Source organism: Glycine soja, chromosome 8, assembly GCF_004193775.1.
Source record: "Glycine soja cultivar W05 chromosome 8, ASM419377v2, whole genome shotgun sequence".
Taxonomy (NCBI): Eukaryota; Viridiplantae; Streptophyta; class Magnoliopsida; order Fabales; family Fabaceae; genus Glycine; species Glycine soja.
The window spans coordinates 10,107,878-10,119,292 of NC_041009.1; the positions used below are offsets into that span (position 1 = coordinate 10,107,878).

An 11,415-nucleotide genomic window follows, 5' to 3' on the forward strand; every position below is an offset into this window, starting at 1 on the left:
ACGGGTCTTGAGCCCAATTAGGCTAGTTTAGATCGTAGGTTTCGCTCTGTTTCTTCTTTATAAAAGCAGAGGCAGAACCCACTGTTTTCTTCGATGAAGGGATAAACCCTAGCGCCGCGAGGCCAAGGCAACACTCATCTGAATTTCTGAACTCTCAAGTATGTTCTCTCTTAAACTAGTTCTTCATTTCCTGAACTTGTTTTTCTTCTGCAATTTTCGCTTTTGATAGGCGTTGCGTTCTTTGTCAGTTACTAATGCCGAAGGACGTGTCAACGAAAGCGTATACGAATTGCAATGTTGACCTCTTTTGTCACTTTCGTGACTTGAACAGCTACGTATTATTTCCGTCGTAGTCTGTTCTACGGTCTCGTTGTGCCATTCCTTTAATTCATTTTTTATTTATTTATTAATGGTTGCTTCTTTTGGTGAACTCTCCCTTATTTTCAGTGGGGGTTGTTCTAGTTTCCGAAGCATATATTAATTAATTCGTCTCGAATAACCAGTTTTAAACAGCGTGGTGTAATCTTCCTTAAGCTACACTATGCTACCTGTCTTCTGGTACATACAATTCATTACTATATACTCATTCTCCACAATTAAGAGCAGTGTCAATGAATCTAATTTTTAAATTTCAGAATCTGAAAAATGAAATTTCGAACGATTGAAGTAATAAACACTAATGCTTGGCTATCAAAATTGTAGAAATGGAAACGCCAACTGTAACGATACCTAAAATTGGACCAAAACCGTCAAAGAAATTGAAGCTTCCCACACCAAAGGAGCTGATATCACACTATGAGTCTCAGGGTATGGACTCGCAAGATGCGTCCTTGAAGGTCATCGAGGATCTTCAGAAGGCGCTGTTTGGAGTAATATCCTCTGGCAAAGGTAAACATGACAAGCTATTGACTGAGTCTTCTAGGAAGATTGATGCAATTAGCAATCGACTCACTGTTCTTGACATGAAGCTTGATTCCAAACCTGGTTATGTTGAGACTTTTGCAATTGGGCTTGCCTCGGGAGCTGCCCTGAAAGGGATTGGTGCAATTGTGCCTCATATTATTGCCCCTCTTTTCCAGATATGGAACTCTGTTTTCACTGCCACTAAATCTTCCCCCCAATGATATTGAACTTTGTAATTACTAGTTAGTTTGTAGAAATATTTTTTTAATGAAATGACCATGCCACCAATTTTTATGTCATTTCCGAAAGTCAACATAGAGGAGTTTACAGAATCTAGTAAAGAAATGACTAAACAAGTTTAACATTACAAATACAAGCCTTTCCAATCAAAACATAAACAATAGATGCCGTGCTATCTGAATTGAAAACCTAGATTAAGCAATTCCTACAGGAATTCAACACATTCATGCAGTCAGTGAATTGAAATTGTTGGATGAAGATTTGGGGGTTCAAATATTGAATTTATTTTAAGTCAATCTTTTATGTCTAATTTACCAGTTAACATATAAGCTGTATCTTCATCCAATAGTTTCAATTGGCATGAGTGCGCTAGATTTCCTGTTAACACACTTCCAAATATACTTATTGAACATTACACATTAGGTGATGTTTGCAATGTTAGGAGTTTACTCATTGCAGCAGCGATACATGTAGAATTTTTCCATTGTTTGGCCACATTCAGCACATGACACTTTGTCTGGTATCCCGCCACTGGTTCCGGGGAGTATCAAGCGATTGCAGTGGTGAGGGGTTTGGAGTTCTTTTATATAATCATCCATTGCTGGCAAAAGTCCTTTATCTTTTGCTGCGTCTTTCCATTGTTCATGTTCATTCAGGCACTTTAGAAATGTGTCTCCTTTGCCCTGTGCCATCTTTCCCGTGCCTTGACTAATCACGGCCCATCCCGGGTCACCGCTATCATAGGTTAGGATTCTCATTACTTCATGCATTATGTGGTCGTTCTCTACTGTTTTGCTCTGCTGTGATTTAGAGTGCCACATGCTCTCTAGCCTAACCCAGAAGAACCAACTTATGGCAAGGTCAGGAAGTACGTTGCTCAATTTTTCTGTTTGTACGGCATTGTTGATTTCTTGAACTTTCTTTCCTGGATTGCTTTTCCCCACATAAATCATCTCTAGTGGTAGTTGCAGAGTTCTTGCGAGGGAATATGCAGTGTTTGTGAATTTACGGATCCACTCAATATCGTCACCTCCGTACAAGCATATATATTTGCCTTCCGATATCTAAAACCAAGTACGCATTAGATCATTGTACATTCCATCATGGTTTAAGGAATATTAATTTGTAAAAGAATTAAAGTTGCATAAATACAGAATTTCTTTATATAATTTAAAATTGGTGGTTGTATAAATATTGACCAATGTAAAAACTGCTGAATACTATGCATGCATGAACATACAATTTTCAGTTCTTGCACGACGCATAATATAGCTTGACGCCATTCAATATATCTAAAAAAATCATCAAATCAAATGAAGAAAATGTTAACTTTTAACTGTGTTACTATTATGTTCATTTCGTGTAAGAAATTTTAAGTATGATTTCTATATAAGCCAAAAACTGCTACTCTGGAAGTCAAGCACCTAAATTAGCTCTCTATACTCGAAGTCAAAGAAATCACACCTTAGGTCTGTCATAATCAGATTATTCATGTAGCTTTTTATGTGATCTTTTCATTTCTCAAGCTGGACTACGCTATACTAGAGAAAATAATGTAATGACTTACCCATTCCAAAAGCGATGGATCAATTGAATCTGCCAATAGTACAAGTCCCCATGTTTCTGCATTCCACAGTGCTTCCTCCCTTGAGCTAGAGAAAGGATAAGCCAAGCTTCCCCAAATCCACATCATGGGTATTGCATTCAGATTCACAACCTTCCCTTGGGGATCCAACACTACAAGAATAGGCTTCGTTTTGAAAAGCCATACCTCTTTAATGTACCTGATGGTTGCGGGCTCCAATAGAGAAGGGTCATAAAGAGAGTAACAAGACATCATTGATTGCAGCTTCTCAAACTTCGGTTTCACGTCATTCCACGGGATTGCTTTGTCCACAACTGGAATCCAAACGAGTTCGTATTGACTCTCTAATCTGGTTGAATCTTGACGTGACTCTTGGTACATTTGTTCAAAAATCACAAGCTCTTGATCGGGGACATTATGTACGTCTGTTATATAGAGCAGCACAATTTTCCTCCTCAGCACCTCAATGCTAACCTGAAGATAAATACCTAGAAGGTTGGAACAGGACCACCATGTGTCTAGATGATTTGTCTCAATTTTACCAAAAGTTTTGAGCACATGTTTGGATTCACCTTAAATAATCTAAAATCACAGCTTGTTTGATCCCAAAGGAGTTAATTCTAAGTAAAATTGATTGAGTTAAAACAATTGTGTTAGATAAAGAAATTTTCTTTGAATAAAAACATCTAGACACAAATCATTTCACTTCAAAATAATTTTAAACAAAATAAATTTTGCAATTCATTCATCCAAACAAACATTTGAATTAACTATAATCAATTCAAATTGTTACAGTGTGTTGCATTCATATCATTCCTAATAAGTCTACATTAAAGATTAAGAGTGAGAATGAGAGGAAGAGAGAACGGTTTCAGGGTTAACCCTTTGTTTGGAAGAACCATCAAACAGTGGCAACGGATCATCCTTGCTGCAAAACATAGCTTTGAGAACCTTCGAATTATCTTGATGGGGTGTCTCAAAAAGGAGCCGAAGTGTTGCAAATGCTTCTCTCTGTCTGTTATCATCTGCATCATATATAACATGATGTTACCAAGCAAAATAGGATACAGATATTTTATAGTAAGAAAAGAAAAGCCAGACGATGATTCCCCATTTGCGTATATGAAGTAATCCAGTAATTTGATTGGCTTACCTAAATGCTGACGACAAACGGTGAGTTGCTTTCGAAGGTGACTATTTATGTTATCAAGCTTATGGGCCAAACTGGAAAGCTCCCAAGTCTCTGTTGTTGATGTCATATATCTAAAATCAACCCAGGAATGTTAATAATAATGATAACAAAACAGACAAGTTCAATTAAGAATTCGATTAAAGATTTTTTGGTAAAAAAAAAAAAATAGAGAAATTAACAGGAGTTAAAGTTGTGATGATTATAATGTGACATTAAACAATGGAGGCATACCCTTGACCCAAGCCAGTTATGCCTAAAATATGCGATGCACAGGACACAATACTCCGAATGGTCCAATAGACAGCACCAGGAATAAGATTGGAGGCAGTCAACATCTCTGGTGCCTCAGGGTCAATGTATTGAGAGGGAAGCTCATGGAATTGGACAATGTTATTGGTTACATCCAACATTGCCTTGAGAAGGTTGTTGACTGTTTGAAACTTTGGTCCCAAATCATCCACTTGTTCCAGTGTTTCATGGATGTGCTTCAACTTTGCAACAGACTTAGCAAGACGGTTGGTGGCATAAAGCTGAGCCACCAGCCAAAACTCCCCAAAGTTGGCTGCAAATGCTGCCAATGCTATCACCACCTTGGCATCCCATGAATAGCTTGAGAGCATGCCCAGTATTCCCATGGTTGTGGCATGTACATCTCCACCGCTTGAACACTTGCAACATATCTATGACACAAGCATGAGTACATGAATAAGTTAAACCAAGAGATAAAGTAATAGTACTCCCTCCGGTCTTTTTTTATAAAGAACAAGTTTTAGTGTATTTTACAACGAAACTTGTTCTTATAAAAAGAACCAGAGGTAATATTGTTGTAGGCGTTTAAATAGGTGTGACTATTATCAATATTTATACAGAGGGGAGATATGGTATTAGAATTGTAAGAGAAGATTTATTGTTAGGAATAAGAAAACCTCGCAGGAAATTTTGTTGATTGTGTGGTACGAAATATCTATCACGTTAGCTAAATCAGATTGGTATGCACTGTCCTTCATGGCATCCATCTGCACTTGTTTTCCCTGTGTAAATTTTCGAAAACAACCACACTCAGAAACCAAGATGATTAAGAACCAAAATGCAAAGTGAGAAAGGAGAGAAATCGTTGCATGATCCAGCACCACTATATATCCATTAATCTCCACTTAATACATAGCCAATTTTTCTTTAATTCTTTCTAGTAAATTGAAAATTTTGACTGTGTATCGCATTGGTTGAGACCATATATAATATAATTTCTGGAGAGAGGGAGAGGGAACACAAATATATATACCTGAACAATGCCAGGGATGAGAGAGGCAGCACGGTGAAAAATGTCTTGAACAACATGAAGAAGAGGTCTAACGCCAATGTGTCCATCAACGGGAGCATGAGTGGCACGAATATTTTTGGTCATTGTAGTGTCATCTGATGCTGAAAAAATATGGCGGCTAGGCCTCGATTGCATCTTCCGGGGCACCATTGCCATAACGGAAATTAAGGATGCAAGAAAGGAATTGAGGATCAATTAATAGATAATGTTTAGGATCACTGTTGGGTTTGGTTATTGCTAGACTGCTAGTTAGTGCCAGTGGCTTCTTATATAGTTATTGATGACAAATTTTGTTGAATCTCTACCTTACTTGTATTTGGGTTCAAGTCACGTATAAAGTAAGAAAGGAAATTGGAATATCGGATAAAGGATTTGTGGAATTTATACCTGCATCGTTCATGGCTTTCTTTTTGAATTGGCATCTTCTGTCAAATAGTAATAAAATTATCACACGGGTGCTGTAAACTTTTATATGGTATTTCATTAGTAACTTTCATATATTGGCAACCTGTTAGTCTAACAGTAGTTTTATATCACATGCACTTTTTACCTAGCTAACACGTTGCAAAAATTACCAACGCAAGAATATAAAAAATTCACAAAGACGAATCACAATTCACAAGCTACGAGTTATTGCAAGAAAGGTATAAATCTTTCGCAACTTCTATGATGCGAAAGAAAGAACCATTGTTTATTAAAGTGTGAAAGTAGTTGCAAGTATTGCTGTCACTTTACGATGACATTGATCGTTCGAGACTTGCTGGATTTAATGAACTAAATCTCTGTTCAATAACTTAAATAATGGGAGCATGTAAAGGATTTGCGAAAAAAAAAACTTTGTTCAATTTTATAAGATTAAGTTTTAGGTTGGGTCCACAATGTAAGTTGCATGAATGTTTGTAATATTAGAATATATGCGGGTATGGTATGACAATTTTTAAAAATTAAGATACAAGTACGAAAATAGCATCTATAAAGAAATATGAAAAAAGTACTTAAATTACAAGATAAATATAGTTTTATAATTTTGCAATATGGATGTTTCAACAAAACTCTATAAATAAAACATATGAAGTTAAAAGAAGTATTTTCTAGAAAAGGAAACATAATTGGAAAAGAAAATTGTTTCATTTAACACCAAACCAAATAATTTAACACGCAAGATTTGGTATCTGCGCATATGGAATGACTAGTACGTAAGTTAAATTAAATACATGTACATACTTACAAATTGAGCATTGAATATTTTTAATATGTATGTATTCAATATACTTAAATTTACTTTTGGATAGTGTCAATTTTGCATTCACACAAGAGAAAATTTGGTCTATTAATTTCCAACAAAGGTTTAGTGTTTTTTTTTTATATGTCAAAGCACAACTAGGAAGGTAGGAAAAAAACTTTTATAGATGCAAAATGGAGATTAATTTTAGATTGTAAATAAGATATATATTTATGTTTTTTCCCCATTATTAGACAAACAAATTCTAGTATGTTACCTCTTCAATCTAAGACATTTCAATTAGTTTTTAATTAGTTGAAAAACTTAATTGACGATTTGATAAACAGGTGTTTTAACCTCTATGATTTTTTGAAATATTACTTAAAGTAATATTTTTAAAAATACTAACTTATAATTGTCTATATTTTTTCTACTTTTATTTTTAATATATTTATTCATTTTCCTTATTATCTTTTTAAAAATAGATAATTTTATTATTTTTTTGTCATTTTATATTTTTCAATTAGTTTAACAACTACTTTTACATATTTCTAATTTAATAAGTTGATTTTTTTAACTTTCAACTATTAGTTATCTTTTCAGCCTTCAACTTATTTTTCAATTAATTTGATCGAACATAACCCATAAATATTGTTCATATGCAAACTCTCGTTGAGTTGTTTTTAATTGATAGTCTTTTTCATTATCATGTCTCAAACAACCCATCCAAATATTCAGCAAAATCAAAAAAAGCCCATCCATTTGTACATATGGGAAACTTCTGCTTTGGGTAACATTCAAGCTCCTTAAACCATAAATCCTACTTACCATTAATAAATTTGTACATTTTTCACTATAACCATAATATGCACTGAATATTCACACGGATGTGCTTATTTACTGCATCATTTTCATGCAATCAAAACATAAGCAAGGGATACCTTTAATGAGTACAACATCATATCGACACACAAATTCTTAAAAGCAACTTATATAGAGCTCAATGGTTGCCACAAAATGTCCGGTGAATTCAGCATGGATAATGTTGAGGTTGTCGAGATTGACCTCCTTCCGCTATCAATAAGTTTGAACCATTGGCTTGCAGGGTCACATGTCTTATCTTGGTTCAAGCATTTACAAGCAGTGGTCACAATGATGTTGTTATCATCTACGTCTAGACATAAATTAGAACCGTCGCTTAGTTTAGATGAAAGGTGCATGTTCGAATCTGAGATCATTTCCCATTTAGAGTTAGCATCTGAGCATGTTATGCTAAGTGTTGCAGGCTTTCCTTCTTGCTCTGCATGTATGCAGAAATTTGTATTGTTTATCAATAGGGTCTTTTGAGGTGTGTATGTCCAGGCATCAGAAGAAGAGCAAGGACCCAACGTTAGTGATGTTAGCTGTGATTTACTTATGACACAGAGACCTGTCAAAGGGTGGAATATCAGTTTGTATGCACTGCCTTCTATGATGCCTGGTCCTGCACAATGACAAAACAATGAAGTGACACATTAGTAACAATGGTATTTTGTAACCAACTGATAGTGCAGAGTTTGGAAAGAATATTTGCACAAATCATGTGAAGTATGCGTAATATTGGATCATTCAAATATAGCTTTAATTAATAGAAAATGTACATGCTAAGAATGCACTATGTGATATATTCTTTTGAACATAATCATTTTTAGTGTAAATGTATTAGAAAATATAAATTTGTAAATTTCACGACTTATTCAATGAATTTTTCTTTTAATTTTATAATTTTTAATAAATTTTAACCAATAAATTTCTTTAATAAACCCTAAACACACTTAAGACAGAAACATGAATCAAGGAAGCACAAAAAAGCCCTAGTTAGAGGTTATGGTGGCAGTCATACCTCGAAATGGAATTTGGAGGGCAGAGATTCTATTTAAGAAACTGGTACTCCTAACCTGAGTCCAATCCCAAGTGAGAAGGCCATAAAACTCTTCCATTCCTATAACCCCTTCTCTAAAGTAGTAACTACCAACAAGAGTCCAATAGGCCCAATCCAAGTCAAGCTCAGCTACCAGTGCCAGAAAACAGTTAAGGTATCGATTGTCATTCACATTGGTACCTCTCAAGTCTCCACCAAATTCACTCACAAACAATGGCCATCCTTGGTCCACTAATAAGGTAGATGTTTGCTTTATATCTGCAGTCACTTTTCCACATACTTGGTTTAGGTTCCCATCAGCCCAAGCTCCACCATCAGTGAAGCCATACCTGTGCACCTCAAATACTAGCTTCCCTTTGAACGTGAGGCTCACTGGTCTGTCCCGAATGAATGACAAGCTTGTGTCAAAATTTATCCCAGATAGAATGACTAGAACATCTGGATTTGCTGCATGAACAGCTTCTGCTCCCTTCACCATGTACCTTCAATTCAGAATAGCAACTTAATTATCATCTACACAGGATTTTTCTCTCTTTCTTGTCTTTTTTTTTTTTTTTTACTAGATAGTCCATTACATAATACATACAAGGAACTTAAATTGTATTTACTCAAACGCATCTGTAAACCATCAAATAAAAAAAAGTGAAATGTATATATTAGATATGAAATCAATATTTTTTTTCTTCTGATTTTGCTATGCATAAATTGTTCAACCTACAATTGTATCAATGATTTTGGATATTTAGATATTTTTTAAGCTAATATGAGACGAGTATTATAACTAAACGGTTTAATTTAATTGTTTAAATATGATCCATCCCTTTGATTTCCACGTATAACAAAAATTAGAATTGTAGTTATTACTTGTTAGCACTAACTTACTTGTACCAATCGTTGACATTCTGTTTGGGCCCCCGGAGCTCATTCCTCAAGCTCATGCCCACGACATTAGTGACACCATTGAAAAGGGTGGCCATCTTGGTGAGGCCGAATATCCACTGGTCTGGGTTGAAAAATTTGTCACCGAAGAAGCCATTGCCGTCGGAGTAACCACAGCACCATCCTGGGTTGGTCAGGTGGTTGTCCAAAATCACCATCACATCGTTGTCCCCGAGACTCTTCACCACTGCCTGGACACATCACAAAATGTTGCCCCCACACTCAACTCACGGCTACAGAAACTCCTCGATACGAGCAACATAACAATAATACACAAATATTTCCTTATTTCAAACATCCAACCAACACTTTTCATTTTTTTTTTCTATTACATAATAAACATTTTTTTTTTGAGATATTAACAATTCTTTTGGGTCCAAAATTAAAGATTAATTTCTCAACTGCTAACTAATAAGATTCAGTTGAAAGATTGGCCTTTTTAACACATAATTTTCATATACACGGCATAGAGATTAATCTCTAAACTTTATACTTAAAGCACAAGGCTATAGTACTTTTGTTACCTTTTTAATCTTTGTAGTTTGAATTGTGTGAGATTTTAGTTCCTCACAATTGTTTTGAAATAATTAAGTCTCTTTAGTCTTAAATCTTTAGAAATTGAATGATTAAATTGATATAAATATTCTTTTACTCAAAGCTCCCTCACTAAAATATCAAATTTTGTTGGAAATAAATAAATAAAAATCAATTTCTGTCCTCTTTAACCTTAACCATCATCTTACAATTTTATTAAATTTTCACTAAATCATTAACCTCTCAAACATTTAAATAAAAAATAACAATTAAAATTTTAAGTAGAAGAAACAAATTTTTTCAACTTACAAACAAAAATTAATTTAGCTCAAACCAAAATTATACACATTTCAAATTAAACGAACACCAAATGTAATTAAGTCAAAGAATATTTTTACAGCGAATATTCTTCATTTTGAAAATTCAATAAAAAAATAGTAGTTTAATTATGCATGCATGACGTAATAATTAGAAACTAAGGAAGAACAAAGAAATAGGTTAGCCCACTGCTCACGTCAACAATAACAATGATGAATTTAATAAGGATTAATGCGACATTTACATGGCAAGCTAGTTGAAGCAATCTATTATCAATGAGCACAATAAGTCAATGACCATCGGATAAGCGTCACCGATGAAATGAATGATCAGTGACAAGATTTAATAACTAAAAATACACGTACGATGAGGTAAATGAAATTAGTCAACGAATCGGGTTAAACTACGTACTTACCTGAAAAGCTTGGATGAGGGGAAGGTCGATGATGGAGGGGTTGTTGGTTTGGACACCAGCAACGGATTCAAGGAGGCCAAGGCTCTGAAAAGAACGTCTAACGCTGAGAGAAGCGAGAGAGTCGTTGGTGGCCAAAAGTGTGGGCCAAGTGAGCCTGACACAGTTGAAGCCCATGGACTTTATTCCCTTTGAAATCGCATCTACGGGCTTTTTGCTGAGCCCTTCGGCCACCGCAACTTCCAAATGGGATACCCAATTCACACATGCAAGCTTCACCCTTTGCCCATCTTGGTTGAGGATCCATCGGGAATCCGTGTGAAGCAGACCCGTCACAGCCATTGTGTGATCATTGTCGACGTCTTCCACCGTGGTGGTTCCTCCGGAGGAGAGCAATGCTATTATTATTATTATTGGCGCAGAGAGAATAGTGAAAACCAACGTGCTCGGCCTCCACCTACCCATTTCTATTTCATACTACACATTCGGCACGGCAAAACACACCAATATGTCTATATATACATGCGGGGAATTTGTGTTTCTGTGTACTGTTCTTTTGTCGTCGTGTTTATTAAAGTATTTCCTTTCAGAGCGTTACCTGCCAAGTCTTTCTCATCAGACATTTTTTTTAATAATATTTATTTTTATGTTATCAACTTTTTTTATTGGTATTCACTTATGTCTCTCTTATAAGAAAAAAAACACGCTTCATAATTATTAAAAAAAACTAGTTAACTTTATTAAATGTGTTATTTTCAATTAAAATGAATTTTTCTTAAATTAGTATTCATTAAAACTTGATATTAAATATAAAAAAAATTAATTTTA

At 34.9% G+C, this 11,415-nt stretch overlaps 3 protein-coding genes and 1 non-coding gene across 5 annotated transcripts; 2 read left to right on the forward strand and 2 right to left on the reverse strand.

Moving 5' to 3' along the window:
* Positions 1–1,202, forward strand: LOC114421822. Of its 2 annotated transcripts, XM_028387908.1 has the most exons (3): positions 16–158; positions 448–558; positions 703–1,202. In XM_028387908.1, exon 3 carries the CDS (start codon positions 705–707, stop codon positions 1,122–1,124), a length of 420 nt encoding a protein of 139 aa, XP_028243709.1. In that variant the 5' UTR covers positions 16–158; positions 448–558; positions 703–704; the 3' UTR covers positions 1,125–1,202. The 2 variants fall into 2 exon arrangements, with proteins under 2 accessions (XP_028243708.1, XP_028243709.1); XM_028387907.1 differs by lacking the exon at positions 448–558 and having other exon boundaries at positions 1–158.
* On the forward strand, positions 413–566 carry LOC114424833. Its single transcript, XR_003669128.1, has one exon. It is a non-coding gene; the product is annotated as a small nucleolar RNA snoR137 (small nucleolar RNA).
* A 33-nt stretch (positions 1,203–1,235) lies between the features above and the next one.
* On the reverse strand, positions 1,236–5,467 carry LOC114421821 (protein SIEVE ELEMENT OCCLUSION B-like). The gene is made up of 7 exons (XM_028387906.1): positions 5,203–5,467; positions 4,847–4,951; positions 4,152–4,600; positions 3,882–3,991; positions 3,611–3,753; positions 2,711–3,202; positions 1,236–2,207 (listed from the first exon to the last, which is right to left on the reverse strand). Exons 1-7 carry the CDS (start codon positions 5,395–5,397, stop codon positions 1,590–1,592), a joined length of 2,112 nt encoding a protein of 703 aa, XP_028243707.1. The 5' UTR covers positions 5,398–5,467; the 3' UTR covers positions 1,236–1,589.
* A 1,705-nt stretch (positions 5,468–7,172) lies between these two features.
* On the reverse strand, positions 7,173–11,128 carry LOC114422917 (glycosyl hydrolase 5 family protein-like). Its single transcript, XM_028389477.1, has 4 exons — positions 10,591–11,128; positions 9,267–9,514; positions 8,346–8,866; positions 7,173–7,946 (listed from the first exon to the last, which is right to left on the reverse strand). The coding sequence occupies exons 1-4, from the start codon at positions 11,050–11,052 to the stop codon at positions 7,453–7,455; spliced, it is 1,725 nt and encodes a 574-aa protein (XP_028245278.1). The 5' UTR covers positions 11,053–11,128; the 3' UTR covers positions 7,173–7,452.
* Between the last annotated feature and the right edge of the window lie 287 nt (positions 11,129–11,415).